General features: G+C 40.5%; 1 protein-coding gene across 1 annotated transcript in view; it reads left to right on the top strand.

The window, feature by feature from the left end:
- The window catches only part of LOC149235857 (ABC transporter G family member 11-like), a 33,719-nt gene that overhangs the window by 3,659 nt on the left and 13,585 nt on the right, over positions 1 to 16,475 (top strand). The window contains exon 5 of the mRNA XM_089372257.1: positions 22 to 144. Coding sequence (XP_089228383.1) covers positions 22 to 144 — 123 coding nt within the window. The remainder of the gene's footprint in view (positions 1 to 21; positions 145 to 16,475) is intronic.

Raw genomic sequence — 16,475 nt, 5'->3', positions numbered from 1 at the left:
ATGTTATGAGTTTCTTGGCAGTTTTTTGCGCAAGCGGGTTTCGCTTGTCCCAGAACGCGAAATCCTGCAGACCATTTCCTCCGTTGCATCAATTCGGATTTTGACAAAGTGAAGGACACACTAAAAGGATCGTTTAGACACCACGTAAGTATTATTTTTAGGCCATGCCCCCGTTTCAATTTCAAGCTGGTATCTACCATTTGCAATTTGGCATCTTTATGATTTTCAAAATCCCTCAACAGGCATCTCTCTGTTTTTTTCAAATCCCTCAATGGACAGGATACAGATTGATATGGTGTATTTTAAGTTGGATAAATGTCCCTCGATATTTCTTTTCAGTATTTCAGTGGTTAATTTAATTTATCAATATATAAACTAGATAAATTACCACTTTTTATCTGATGGCAAATTTTGGAATATTTTACAAATATAATGAACAGGAGTGAAGTTGACTTCGATCAAAATATTTAGATCAAGTGACTTATGTTTATTATTCTCTAGATCAATATTTTAAGTCTTTAGAGCAACATACTTATTCTGTAAATGATCTTTTTGGAATTTTCAACATGAAAGTTCTCACTTACAAAGAAATACCGCTCCAAGAATACCCAGTTGGAAGAAAAAGCGGGAAGGTAAGTTTCCAGACAGAGATAACTAGTATAGTTGACATACCTTTACATGGCATTGTTCAGCACTAAACATATACTTCTGATAAATGTTGCAATAATCTCAATCTGGATTAAAATTAAATCGGTGAGGGTCTTAAATTAGAAAAAATAGTAAAAATCAGGATAAAATCAGTAAAATTAAAAAAATACAAAAAAAAAAAATTCTTTCATTTTTATTTATTTATTTTAACAGTAGCAAAATCATAGCCTGCAGCTCCGGTTTCATATCCATATGTAGTTCCAGAACCAGCGGATTAAGCAGCGTCTGAACCGGGGACAAGGGACGGAGTCACTCACTATTCATATGGTGAGGGTGCGTAAGCACACTCGACTGTCCAGGAGAGGGTTTCATCAGCACTAGTTTACCCTATTCCAGTATCAGATCCCGCGCCTGCAGAAGCGAAGGTGGCAGTATCTGTATAGGCAGGGGTGAATGCAGAAGCTACCGTTTCACCATATCACCCAACATCCTTGCCTTGCCCGGCCTTTGGTCGAGCGACTAATCAAAGCATACTCAATATAAAATAAATGCATTGACACATAAATAACGAAAATAGAACTAATATATAAGATGTGTAATATCATAATATGTCTAGTGCTATGTCACACATAACAGTGAATCCCGAGTTGTAACTCAGCCTCAAAACTCAAAATATCAACAAAAACTATAATAACGTATCTCATATCATGAGTCAATTGTCATAGACAATGAAATGAACTAAGTAATGATTTCCTCTGCCCCTTCTTCCAAGAAAATGTAACAACTTTCCCTCTAGATGAAGAAGGCTTTAAGGCTGACATTGGAATTTGATGTGTTAGTTTCTGCAACATCGATGTGTTCTAACCGTGAAATTTGGTGGAAATGCTAGAATGCATGAGATCTCCAAAACCCAGAAATCGTTTATGGAAATTCCATCTAGAGATGACTTAATTAGATTATTAACCAATTTTTTTAATGTTTCCTAAGTCTAAACTTAAGAAAAGTAGTTAATTAATCAAAATTAATTAAGCCAAGGTGAAAATTCTCTAGAAACTCACACAGATCGATCCAAAAATGATCTGAACCATCGATTAGGATTTAATCTTGGCCGTTGGAGTCCCAATAGGAAGATATAAGAAGACATCGATGTGGGGATGGAGAATACACCAAAGTCACTTGTAGAATTCGATTTTCTAGTGTAGCAACAGTCAGTTGCCGAAGAGTTTGAGCTTTAGTGAGGAAGAAGAGACAGTGAAGGGCAGAGATAGTGATCCAGAGGAAGTTTTCCAGGTCCGGAGAGGCAGCAGCAAGGAGGCTGAGTTATTCCCAGTGAGGCAGCGCAAAGGACTGTTCAGTTGCTTCAAAAAAGCAATTCGATTTGGCTGGAGAAAAATCGATTCAACTTCCAGAGGCCAGGAAAATTTTCTAGAGGGCTGGAGAATCAAATTCCTTAGCAGGAATAGGTAGAACGACTTCTTCAGAGGCAGTTCCGGGTTTATACGTCCAAGGATCTGTGCAAGCATTGCACAGAGGGTCCAAGAGGACGAATTTTCTGAAGGGAAGTTGTGTCGAGGTTGCTTGTGGAAGAAGGGAAATTTCCTTAAATAATTTTGGCCAGATTTTTTTACTCTTTGGATTACTAGTTGGGCATCCATAGATTGTACTTAGAATTTCATTGCTACATAATAATAAAAACCCTCACTGCTGCACTAGTTTTCCCAAGTTGGGTTTTTTAGGGGATTTTTGTCCAAAAATAGCGGTGACATTTTTATTGTGTGCTAGTATTTTCTCAGTTTCTAGTGCTATTTATTTCTGCAATTTTATTTGTGAAGGTTTCAGTGTGATTTATTTGATTTTTGTCGTAGCAGATAAATTGTTAAAATAATTAACAATATGAAAAATAAATTCCAGTTGTTGCAATAGGATTTCAGTTTCTGAAATTTTCACATGATGTCCTCTAGAAGCTGAAGAACTAGGAGCCATAGGAGGTAGACCACATCCTCTATTGGTGACCATGGTAGGTGGTGTCACCTCCTCCTCTTCCTCCCCCTCTGTAGCTGCTACTCGCTCCACTACCTCCTCCTTTAACCAACCAAGGCCGATTCCATGATAGGCCTCTCGGCCTCAACTCTCCATGCAGAAGTGGTGTCAATCCCATCCAATGAGATGGCCTCCATGTCAGGTGTCCTCTTAAGTTGCCTCAACCACAATCAAAGATTGTAGTAGATGTAGACCATGTCGTTAAGGCACTGGGACTCCAACTTGTATAAGGGTCATAAATTATAAATTAATAATTATAAAAGTAATAAATTATATTTTTTATTATTTAATGAATTCAAAAAATTAATTGGAAAACTTTTAACCTGTTGTGCTTCTTGGTGTGTATTTTTCAAATACACTCTAGTTGCGCTTGCATCCAAAGGAGCTACATGTTTAGCTAAGCACTCAAATGACAAAATTTTGGAGATTGGGTACTCTGCCACCATAGCTTCTTCACTATGCATCTACAACAAATAAGAGAAACAGAAGAAAAAAATGAAATTTGAAAGTTGAAGCAAAGTATGAAGAGATAATGAAAATTGAAAATTGAAACAAATTAAAGCTTACCTGACATTTTGCTTTTTCTATCATGGACAGCCATGTCAAAGCTAAACGTGCTACCTGCCATCCTATATATCTCCATTTCTTTAGACATTTCTGCTGGAGATGACACCATCTTCTGAACACAAGTGAAGAATCCATCCATGACCTTAGCATCAAATATGAAACCACAAGAGTAAGAAAATGTGGGGTTCAGGTAGATCCCTACCGCATGAATGGAACAATGGAGTGTATTGTTCCATCGCTCATTAATCATTGCCCATCTGAGTTGTTGTTTCTCAAACCCCTCATCCCCCTTATCATCATAATAACTGTGAATGGATTCTTTGGCCCTATCCATGGCCTCATACAAGTAGCCCATTGCGGGCTTGTCTCCATCAACTAATCGAAAAACCTTTACCAAAAGTTCAGTAATGCTACACACCTCCTGCACTCCCACCCATAAGCTTTCTTGGTATGAAACTAGCCTGCATATGGCCTCTCCCTTTGGTTTGCGGCTAAATGAAAAAGCACGCCACTCCTCTAAAAGAAACATTCTCTTCACATCCCACATAGAATTCAAGAAGGATTGAAGAGATATGAAGCTAGTGGCAAACTATGTAATAGTAGGGCACACAAACTCCTCGTTGGTGGTGAACATTTTCATCAAATTAAGCACAAATGCATGATTATATATAAATTTTGTAATTTTTTTTTAATAATTCAACAATATCCTTGACAAAAGGAATTTTTCCTATGTCCTCCAACATCAAGTGAATGCAGTGTGTAGCACAAGGTGTCCAAAATAAGTTAGGATGCCTCTCCATAAGTATCTTGCCAGCAACGACATAATTTGCAGTGTTGTTTGTTATGACTTGGACAACATGTTGTGGATCCACATCCTAAATGGACATGTCCAACAATTCACATAATAACCGTGCATCTTTGATATGTGCAGATGCATCAACATGTTTCATAAACATTGTCCTTTTGGGACAATTAACCAAGAAGTTGATAAGGGTTCTACCCTTTTGATCAGTCCAACCATCTGACATCATAGTGCATCCTGTCTGTGCCCATGAGCCCCTGAACTCCTCCAATATCTTAGTGCATTCAGCGTTTTCATTCTAAAGAATACATCTTCTAAAGTCATCATACGAAGGGGCTCTGTACCCTGGACCAACAACAACAATAACATCAATTGTGGGGTGGAAAAATGGATTGTTCTTGGCAATGTTGAAGGGAACATCACTCCAAAAAAGACACCTTCCCAACAACTTGCCAGCTTCTTCCTTCTCCCTTTTTTTAATAGTCGACGTGATAGATGGTTCTACACAGGAGTGGTTCTAGGAACAAAAATGATAAGGCAGCTGTGGGGTTGATTGTAGGAATTGACGTTGAAGAGGAACCAATACCACTTTCACAGTCACCTCCCAGTCCCACCACTCCACCCCTTGCCATTTGACTTTTCAGAATTGCCTTGGTCAGTTTGGTTGTCTTTATTTCTTCCAATGATTTGAGGGCTCTACGGATGATTTTTGCATTTGTATTTGTGCAAAGCCCTACTTCATGTCCAGGAATTTGTGCAAGGTGGAATTTCAATTGGTATACTCCCCTTGTCATATGCTGCCCACATAACTTGCAAGTCAAATTTGATCTGTCAAACCCCCCATCGAGTTCACCAAATTCCCACATAGGGTCCAATTTTCTTGGCATGTTTGTAACTTTGTTGAACTCTTGAGTCTTAATGTAAGATTGAAGTTTGAACCTAGGGCACAAGAAGAATTTCAAGTTAAACAAATGAAATTAACATACAACATTTTGAATTTTTGACAAAAAGAAACCTCCACTTAATGCAACAATAATGGCAAAAACAACACACACTCGAACCCAAACAAAAGTCATGGAAAAAAACTAGGGCACAAGAAGAATTTAAACAAATAAAACTAATAATCAAGATTTTGAATTTTTGACAAAAAAAACCTCTCCACTAAATGCAACAAAAATGGTAAAAAAAACACACTCAAACCCAAGCAAAAATCATGGAAAATATATGGGTGACTAAAACTCAAGGAAAAAACAAAAAAATAGGGCCAAATTTGATGTCCATACTTGAAATCCACGCACTGTTGAAGAAACGTTGTCCAAATTTGATTTTTTTTTTGCTTGAGATCCTAAATTCCTTTAGTTTTCTCCTCACTCATCCTTGTAGATGAGTTCTCCTCCTCCTTAGCTCTCACCTTTGCCCTTTGATTGCAAAATGAATGAAAAAAAAACCAAAAATCTCTTTAAAAAGTTGTTTTTTCCGCCCTCCACAATTTTTAAAGATCGGATTGTGTTTTTTTTTCGAAATAATCACGATTTTTTCAAATCGAAAAAATTGCCAATTTAATCAAGAAAGCAAAAAAATCGCGATTTTTGCAATGCTGGTTATGATAACTTATAGAGGCAAATTCTAGATTCAAGGGGAGAACTGAATTTTAATTATACATAATTACGAATGGCTTTTTCTAACTATTATATATTTTAGAATTTTTTATTGGAATTGGGTGAAATAATTTGGTGCATATTTTGTTGTTTAAAATACTTTTTTAGTGCATATGAAAAATTCTTGGAGTATTTGGATTTTTTGGAGTTCACAACTCAAACTTATGATTCCAACAAATCCTGCAAATTTTGAACAAAAATATACTGAACAAACTAATCGTGAGTGATATGTTACTAAGATCATTGCTTATTTTCCATTTTCAATTTTTTTTTGGAGTACTTTTGAAAAGATTATGCGTTTGCCAAAGCTGTCAACGGGTTGAGAGAATTTAGATGCTCTCTTTCATAAGTTCATTTGTCGCCTTTGGAAATTCCCTTGAAATGCAGCAACTAAAATTAATTTTCCTAACTGATGATCAAATTTATTAATTTTTTGATTAATATCGAATTAATCACACTGCAATTCCTTCACCAAATAAAATAAACGTCGTGGAAAATAAATAGGAACTGAGAAATGCTAGCGCACACATAAAAATGACACCATTTTTTTAGACAATTGTCCCTGGAAAAACCCAATGCGGGAAAGTCGGTGCAGTAGCTGAGGGTTTTTATTATTAAACAACAGTGAATTTCTGAGTACAATCTTTGGAAGCCCAGTTGGCTATCCAATCAACAAGAATTTGACAAAAAAAAAATTCAAAGAGAAAATTCTCTCTCCACAAGCAAACCCTGGCCTCTGTCTCCCTCTGAAAATTAGTTGTCCAACCCCTGCGTAGGCCCTTTTTGTGTTGTTTCTGATCGATCCACGCAGGTGTGCTGGGAAAACCCGCGCGATCCTCGCGGTTGTACTAGAAAAATCCACGCGACCCTAATCTGCGATTTGTCAGAAAAATTTGCGTGACCCTTGCAACTTTCCTGGGATAACTTCACCGTGGAATAATTCTGTCACTTGTTGCTGCCTCTCTGGAACTGGAAATCTTCATTTTGATCACTGTCTCTGCCCCTCTAACACTTGCTACTCGATCTCTAAATTCATCTCTCCTGCTAATCGCCTACACTGGATGATCGAACTGTCTAGATTATTGTGTATCTGCACTGATGTGTTCTCCATCAACCCATCAACCTCTTCTTATAATCTCCAGTCGGGACTCCAATGACCACGATTAAAACTTAATCGATGGTTGAGATCATCTTCAAGTCGATTCGTGTGACTTTCTAGAGAATTCTCACCTTTCTCAATTAATTGTTATTAATTAATTGATTTCCCTAAGTTATACTTGGGCATTCTAGTTATTGATCAATGAATTTAATTGAGCTATCTTTAGGTGGAATTTCCAAAAACGATTTATGGGTTTTGGAGAACTCTTGTGTTTTAGCCTCTCCACAAAGTCTCGAGACTATAACACCATCCGATGCTATAGAAACTAACACTCCCTCTTGGCGAGGAAGGTGTTCTAGTGCTGAATTGCTACAACACCTTGTCTCTGCATCATCTTCTCATACACGTTGTTGATGTCTGACAGGAAACTCTATGAGAAATGACTGCACTGTTGCATTAGTCATAGCAATGTTGCCTCAGTCACAGTGTTCCTTCCTCAGTCATTGCGTTGTTCCCTCAGTCGCTACGCTATTCTCTCAGTTACCGCGTTGTTCCCTCAGTCACTGTCCATCAACTATTGCGCTAACTCTAATTCATCTGCCACCGACTGTAGCTGAATCAAATTGCTACATTTGTGTTTTCGCTGACACTACTCTATACATCCCCTAATGCTGCCAACTCTGCATCTGCACTACAACCCAACTAATACTCCCTCTTAACTGTTGTTGTTTCTACTGCAACTACTACAATTAAAATATTGAATCAACTGTCTCTGTGTTACAACTGTCTCCTGAGCATTTGACTGCTACTAGCCTTTGCACTGTCTACTAAGGAATTTGCGCTGCTGCTGACTCTACTACTGAACCTCCTGCTTTGCTATCAACGCTGCTTTGCGCTTCTCAGTATCTGACTGTAACTAGTCTGCGACTGTCACTCTAGAATCTGACTGCACCAATTGACATTGATCCTCCTGCTACCGAATACTGTGGGCCACTGTAGCAAGGGTAATGATCCATGAGGAAACACAATCCAATGCAACTACCATCCAATGCTTGCTTTAAGGGATCCAACCCAAATCTACGTAACTCTGGGATTATAGCTCTGTATCGCCCCACCTCTCTCCTGGAGGTATAGCTGCATACATGGCAAATTCTTCCTCCAACTTGGAGGATACTTTGTCTATCTTTGTGGATGCCTCTTCTTGGTCTTGCTTCTCCTGCTTGTCCTTTTTCCTTTGAGGACACTGAGTACTGTAGTGGCCAAACTCGCCACACCTGAAGTACTTGACCTTAGATAGATCTTTTCTTTTCTCCCCCTACAAACCTTGTCCTTGACTGGGCCCTTTGATGCAAGGGCCACATTATCTTCCTCCTTCACACCTTTCAATCCCTTGCTGATACTGCCGTTGATGGAGGTCTTCACTCGAGCTCGCCTCATCTCCTGCCGCTGCAGGTTTGACCACATCTTGTCCCACCTTGGTAGTGTATCTCGTCCCATAATACCTTGTACGAAGATTTCCCAATCCTTTGAGACACTGTTAAGGGCCAAACACACAAGCTCTGTATCTTGAGGCGCTTCTCCTACAGCGGCAAGCTTGTCCCAGATATCCTAAATTCTGGTGAGAAAGGGATCAATGTCCTCGCCCTTTTGCATCCCGATATTTTGCAGCTTCTCCTTCAGAAACATCTTCTGTTGCTTGGAAGAATTCTGATACAGCCCTACGAGAGCATCCCACATCTCTTTGGCAGTGTTCTTATCGATTATGTGTGAGACTATATGGCCTCCAACCCCATTGAGAATCATCCGCTTCACCTTGGCCATTTCCTTTTTGAAGGTTGCTAACTGCTGTTGATTAGTAGGTTCTGCCACAACGTTGTCTGCATAAGTCTTCAGACCATGCTCATCAAGGAGAAAGGACATTATGGCCTTCCAAATGACATAGTTGGAGGCACCGTCCAATCTATCTTGATCTCTGAGCCTGACTATGGCCATCTCTGCCAAAACTATACCTGAAGATCTCCCTCTTTCTCTTGCTCCGCTGCTAGCTCTGCTATTCACACTATCTTCTGGAGTGAGAAAATCTGTCTGCTGCAACTGGAAATTTGGATTTTTGGACTAGAAATCCTTTGGGAGAAATTCCCTCTGTGTGTGCTATTTCTCTTCCACCCAACACTGAATTTGATCTAGCAAACTGTCGCAAACCCTCCGTGCCCAAACCATAACGCTGCTCTGCGAAAAATTTTGAGCTGCTCACCTCTACCAGTGCTACACTTGCAACTTTTTGTCTGCACCCACGTTTCTCGCGGCTGTACAAAGTAATCTCATGTGACTCTCGCGTATGTACTAGGTGATCTTGCCCGAATCTTGCGGTTGTACTGGGCGAACTTGCGCGACACTTCAAAAAATTTGTTCTATTGCTCCCTTTGAGCCGCAAAGTTTTCCCTTTGCCTCTGAGCTTTTGATCCGTCAACTATGCTTTGATACCATGTGAACATTCCTTGAAAAAGCAACAACTAGAATTAATTTTCCTAACTATTGATCAGTTTATTAATTTTCTGATTAATATCGTATTAGTCACACTACAATTTCTGCACCAAATAAAATAAACATTGCGGAAAATGAATAGGAACTGAGAAATGCTAGCACACACATATAAAAATGACGCAATTATTTTTGGACAGTTGTCCCCGCAAAAACTCAATGCAGGAAAACCGGTGTAGCAGCTAAGAGTTTTTATTATTGTGAAACAATGAATTTCTGAGTAAAATATTTGGAAGCCCAACTGGCTATCCAATCAGCAAAAATCTGACAAAAAAATATTCAAGGAGAATTCTCTCTCTCCATAAGCAAACCTTGACCTCTGTCTCCCTCTGAAAACTAGTCGTCCAACCCTTGCGCAGGCCCTTTCCGCGCTGCTTCTGATCGATCCGCACAACAGTGCTGGGAAAATCCACGCGATCCTAGCGGATGTACTGGAAAAACACGCACGACCCTAATCAATGACTCGTTAGAAAAATCCGCACAACCGTTGCGACTGTCTTGGGCTAGCTTCATTGTGGAATATTTCTGTGACTTGTTGCTGCCTCTTCGGAACTATAAATCTTCCTCCAAATCATAGTCTCTGCCCCTCTGACACTTGCTACTCGATTTCTGACTCGATCTCTCCTGCTGATCATCTGCAATGGAGAATTGAATTGTCTAGATCACTGAGTATTGGCATTGGTGTGTTCTCCATCTATCCATTGACTTCTTCTTATAATCTCCAGTTGGGATTGTTACCACTCAAACTAGCAGGGGACCTAAAGGGGATCCCTAAAGGGAAAATACTAGGCCAAAGGCAACAAATGGAGACTTAGCCCATTGTCATCTCAGCTAAGACTCCCTTCTATTTACGGACTTTCATCGATGGGAGGAGACCCGGTATGTATGGAGTCACCAATGATGGATAAGTCAATGGATATGAGTGACCCTGCTAAACCCTTTCCCAGAAGAGTTTGAAGGATGGAGCTTGCTTGCTTTTTAAGCAAGGTACTATATATTCTAGGGAAAGGAAGAGAGGATTAGACGGTTAGGTTTATGGGATAGAACTTGTGAAGGAGTTCCCCAATCCCTAAAATCCTTGTTAGAATTGGTATTCGAGATGGTTCTTGAAGAATGGTCTTTCAAAGGAGCGTGATCACATGGGGCCAAGTGGACCCGGTCTAAGGTATGAGGAAAGTATGTAGCAACCAATGATATTGTTACCCTAGACAAGGTGGAGGAAAGGATCAAATAAATAATTTTACTTGAAGATGTTTTGACCCTATGAGGTACTAGCCTTTGGGATAACAGGGCAAGTTTTGATCCCAGAGGTAGGGCTTGGCTTTTTTCCCAACCCCACCATCGGAATGGCTTCAAAATTGGAGGAGATCTTGAAGAAAGGCTAGTGCATGAGACCCTAGGAGATCAATTTTTTTGGATGGCTAGCTTGTCAGGAAACTGATGCCCTAAGCACCCGAACTTGGCTAGACTTAGAAGGAGGTGAAAGAATATGAGTTTTGGTGACGACCCTTGGTAGAGCAGTGCCTTAATCTTTGGGAGAATGGAGTGTATGATGAATATGAGTAAGATTTCTTGGTTCCCAGTCAAGGAGGCCTCAAGATCACTTTGATAGCCTTTTAGGTTAAGAAGAAGCAACCTTGCAGCTTTTATACTTCGATGTGCAAAGGAAATGGCTTATGAGGGTCAAATTCTTTGATAGAATTACCCCTAGGAGATTTCTCTCATATTACATGGCCCACACATTGAGAGATGCTATAATAGAGACAAATTCCACAATTTTAAGCAGTAAATGCATGCAACTATTAGCTCTAGAACAACGAAAATCCCATTCCAATGTATATGACAAAAGTAAACAAGAATAACATTAAAAAGAATGTACTTACATGTAACAGAGTATGTCCAACCATTCACAATTTACAAGAGAGAAGCTCCAAGAGAAGATAGACCAATACCCACACATCAAAATTCATCCATAAAGCTCCAATTCATCCTCTAGAATAAGTGTGAAAATCTCAAGAGAGATAAGAGATCTAAACCAAAGTGATGATGAGAAATGAACCCATCTCACTTGTATTTATACACAACTTAGTAGTTCAAATTAGCCTCCTTGGCCTGCATAAGCCCCAAAAATAAAATAATGTTCTAATAATTCAACTTTTGGTGACAAGCACACCAAAATAGATCATAAATGAAAAAGTAAACCTCTCAAGAGGTTAAATAATAATCTATGCATGTCGTAGGGTCCTCTAAGAGGCCTAATGAGGCCCATGGGTGCCACAATGAAGAGTAGGACCCTAAAAAGCAATGGACAAGGGGGTGGCCCCTTGTAATAACCTGTGGTACTCCAAATGACATGTGAGGGCACACAAGTGTCCTCATGGGTCTCCAAACAAATCGAAGATTCCTGTAGATCCCCTGCAAGGGCTAGGATGATGGTGTAGGTGATACCACGTCATCATGCAAGTCCTAGATCATCTGCCAAGTGTATGGTGAAAATTCGGGGCCAGTTGGGCATGATGGATCAGGTGCATTTTCCTCGTCCAATAAGTGAACCACGAGCAATCTCTGATTGGCTGTGGCGATCCATGGAGTGCTATCAGCTGCTGTGGAGGCCCATGGCTCTCAATGCACACCCTACTGTGCCAATGTATCCCTCTAGAGGATTAGGACCCCGCATAGGGAGACCAAACCCAAGATGGAGACCATCTGCAACCCTGCATAAGATCTAATGCGCCCCCTATCCTTCTTGTACAACAAGTCATTAGAGAAATCAAGTAAATAAGCTTACCAATAATGGACGACAGGTGGGGACTTCATAATGGCTTGCCCTTCCATAATGGGCTTCAGGATGTGCCAGTGTCTCCCAAACTCCAAATGGGGTTAACCAATAATCCTATTAGGTGGTTTCTACTTCTAAAGGGGATAATATAGTCAAGGTACATCCCTCAGAAGGTGGTGGCATGTGACAGATGGGTGAATGAAGTAGGGGTTGAGAAGGGGTAGCCTTGGGTCACATGCTGGGGTACAAGGGTAGTTAATAAGAGGGAAACCCACATTTAGGTTTATGATGTATAGGAGGGAGCAATCGTGGTACATGAGGTGCCTCGACTTTGATTTTTTTTTTTACCCCCCTTTATATGCCTTTTGCCTTTTATGATTTTCTTTGATTAACTGCTCGAGGCTCAAAGGGGTGAGAGCATGATGTATAAGATATAGCAGTGAATATCCCCCTTTTAAGGTGGGGTGGTTCATTGCCCACCAGGGGTTGGGACAATCATGGAAGAGGTTCATAGAACTTGTAGGAACTAGAGTGATGGCCATGATGATGGGGTAGAGCTCATGTATTGGCTTTTACCCACATGCTAAATGTGTTTGTCCCGACCATCTTTTGCATTTTGTGGTACATTTTCCCGTTGAATGTGACCATATATGCTTTTATCTTTTTTTTTAGCTGCATCGACCCTCGGGCTTCATTCTAGGCCATGACCCAAGGTGCGGGCAATGGGAAGGGGCATGCTAACCCTATGTGGACTAGTGGAGGAATGTCGACCCAGATGGGAGAAATGATGAATGGGGTAATAATGAATGGAAAGAGGGTAATATAAGCGGATAAGGGAGTGGGACCACACAATCAAAATCAGGGTTTCCCATGAAATACCATCCCTAGAGCCAAATGGTCAATAAAGAGATCCCATGGGACTAGAATCCAAGTTTAATACCTAAAAGGGGTCTAGGGGAAAAGAGCACAGACCTAGCCCATTCTTTCCGCCGAATCCCCCCATTAATCCGTGCCCAGAAGTGTCCATGATAAGCAAACTACACTACTCAATTTCCAAATGACAAGGCATACCTTTAGGTTCAGGAGGCCCACCTTCAAACATACGATCATGGTAGATGGGCGAGGGACCACGTGGCTAGCTCAAGTGGCGGAGAAATGGCACAATGTGCTAGTTAGTGGCTATTCGCTGTCGACTAAGGACCATCTTGGAGAAAAAAATTCTCCTAGGGATATCACCCACAAAATGGTGGGTAACATCTGGCTCCAATTGGGACGTGATCTCTCTCGAAGTGGGTGAAACTACTCGAACGGGAGGTCACGAGAACTCCAACAATCTCTTGGTTACTGTAAACCTGTCACTTGCGCATATAACAGATGGAAAAGCATGGGGCAACATGCTTTTGCGATGTCTCGTGATCGCACATGCTATATATGTAAGGCCATAAAATCAACGAAAAATAAAATATGCAAGTATCATCTATCTATCATGCAAAATATCATATGACGTTAGTTCTAATGGAAAATCAACATGCGATGCACCTTACTCTACCATGCGTATGATACAATGTCAAGTGCTAGGTATAGTCATAGACCCATTGCAACCAACATGTCAATTGATCAATAGAAGAATGCATGCTTCCATGATTATTTTTGCAATGGACTTGACAATATAAGTGGGAATAATGATGCGAGGAGTTACGGGGGCGGGAGGTGGGAAAATAGGGGACCCATATTATATAGAAAGGAGCCCTAGAAGAATGGAAAGACATCAATCGAGAAGATTGAATTTGGTCTCCTAACTAGGAGATAGAAATGTCAATGATCAAGTACATGAATCTTTGATGAAGAGCTATCTCAGGCGTATCACCCTCTAGGTAAGAAGGATTGAATGTCTCGAATGTATTTAGGATGATATTATTTTGGTCATTGGGAAAACAGGAATGGACTCATCATTGTATTTGGGGAAAAACCATGATTCCTGATTCTTCATAGGGGAAAGCAACTCTTCATCAAGACTAGGGGAATGAACATCATCACAAACCTCTATTTCCAAGGCAGGGGAGGAACGCTCAAACATGAAGAAAAACCCTTTATTGGGGGCATGGCCTAAGGAAGCATCTTCCTCAATTTCTTCTATATTAGAGTCATCAGAATTTCCCACAATCTTGGAAGGCTCTTCTTTGATTGAATCATCTTGGAACATAAAGAAGAGACCTTTCCAATCACTAGGAAGGGATTCATAAGGACCAACATTGCTATTCAGAAGGGGCGAAGCATTTTCTTCTTCCCTGAGCTCATTCTTATGGACTTGAGAAACCATGGGGTCTTCATTTCTATAATCATACCCAATTCCCCAATCAACAACCCAAAAGTCACTCGTAGATTCTTCGTTTATTTCATTATCATGATTTTCCTCAGAATCCTCCCATTCTTCACTATATGTTTGGTGTTGGTTAGGATTCCATTCATTCTCTTCTTTGGATAGGGAGGACTTTTCCTCCTTCATCCGTTCCCGAAGAATGATCTCCAAGGTATTTACTACATGATTTTGATAAAATGTCTCAAGAAGGTCATTAGTAGGACTCTCTTTATATTCACTCTTCGTGTTATGGAGTCTTTCCAATTGCTCACAATAGTGGGAGAAAATCGTTTGGGAGTTATATGTGGCCATCAGTTTCCTGCAAGACTTTTCATATTCCATCTTCCATTCTTGCAATGTTTGAGGGCTCTCGGGGTTGAGATCTTCCTCATTATCCTTAGAGGATATGATTTCCAATTCATGAGTCTCTACATTGGCATTATTATTGAAGTACACATCAATAAGAGGTTCTTCTTCAAGCATAAAACCATATTCAATAACGTCCTCCTCTCGAAGGGCCATATCTAACATTTGGGATATGTCTTCATGAGATTGGAAACTCAACCCTTCATGCAACAAGAAGTGTGTAGTCAACATTGGAAGAGAAGGAATGCTTTTAGGTTTACATGATTCAAGCCAATCAGTACTTGGGGCAATGGATAGGACAAACAATTCCATTTGGTCACAAGGTTGAGTTATATTTTGCTTTGAAAGGTACCTTATGAACCTTACCACGTGGTTGGCTGTGGAATGTGGATCCCCATCGAACATTGGCATATTCTTCATGGATTTCGATGAAGGATATCTTGGGGTCCCTGTCATATCTATGGCAGGAATATATGTGGTCAACATGTTGCTGGGTCCTTAATGACATGGGAGTTGCCAGGGTGAATGAAATTGCCTTAACAAATGCTTGCTTCACCCTACAAGCATTGACTTTGAAGTTCGATGAAGAACTAGGGCTTTGTTCTTAGAATGGAGTCACCAGAGGAATGCTTTATAGATGTCGTTAATGAATCAATTCCTCGATGATTCACTAGGAAGGTAGACCTGCTTCCTCCCCAGGAACGACGCCAAAATATTACGGCTCAACCTAGCAGGAGACCTAAGGGGGATCCCTAAAGGGCAAATTCTAGGCCAAGGGCAACAAATGGAGACTTAGCCCACTGTCACCTTAACTAAGGCTCCCTTCTATTTACGGACTTTCACCGATGGGAGGAGACCCAATATCTATGGAGTCACCAATGATGGATAAGTCAATGGATATGAGTGATCCCGCTAAACCCTTTCCCAAGAGAGTTTGAAGGATGGAGCTTGCTTGCTTTCTAGGCAAGGTACTATATTTTCTAGGGAAAGGAAGAGAGGATTAGAGGGTTAGGTTTATGCGATAGAACTTGTGAAGGAGTTCCCCAATCCCTAAAATCCTTGTTAGAATTGGTATCCTGGAGGGTTCTTGAAGAATGGTCGTTCAAAGCAGCGTGACCACACGGGGCCAAGTGGACCCAGTCTAGGTTATGAGTAAATTATGTAGCAACCAATGATATTCTTACCCTAGACAAGATGGAGGAAAGGATCAAAAAAAGAATTTCACTTGAAGATGTTGTTTTGACCCTATGAGGTATTAGCCTTGGGGATGGCATGGCAAGTTTTGATCTTGGAGCTAGGGCTTGGATTTTCTCCTAACTCCACCATCATAATGGCTTCAAAATTGGAGGAGAGCTTGAGGAAAGGCCAGCACAGGAGACCCTAGGAGATTGAATTTTTTGGATGGCTAGCTTGTCGGGAAACTGATGCCCTAGGTACCCCAACTAGGCTAGACTTGGAAGGAGGTGAAATAATATGAGTTTTGGTGAACACCCTTGGTAGATTAGTGTCTTAATCTTTGGGAGAATGGAGTCGATGATGAATATGGGTAGGATTTCTTGGTTCCCAGTCAAGGAGGCCTCAAGATCACTTCGCTAGCCTTCTAGGTCAAGAAGAAG

The sequence above is a fragment of the Pinus tabuliformis genome, chromosome 8, assembly GCF_031772625.1.
Source record: "Pinus tabuliformis cultivar Carrire ecotype Pingquan chromosome 8, CPIR1, whole genome shotgun sequence".
In the NCBI taxonomy this organism is placed as follows: Eukaryota; Viridiplantae; Streptophyta; class Pinopsida; order Pinales; family Pinaceae; genus Pinus; species Pinus tabuliformis.
The sequence above is the reverse complement of the archived record's forward strand: the minus strand, read 5'-3'. Positions and strand labels throughout refer to the sequence as shown.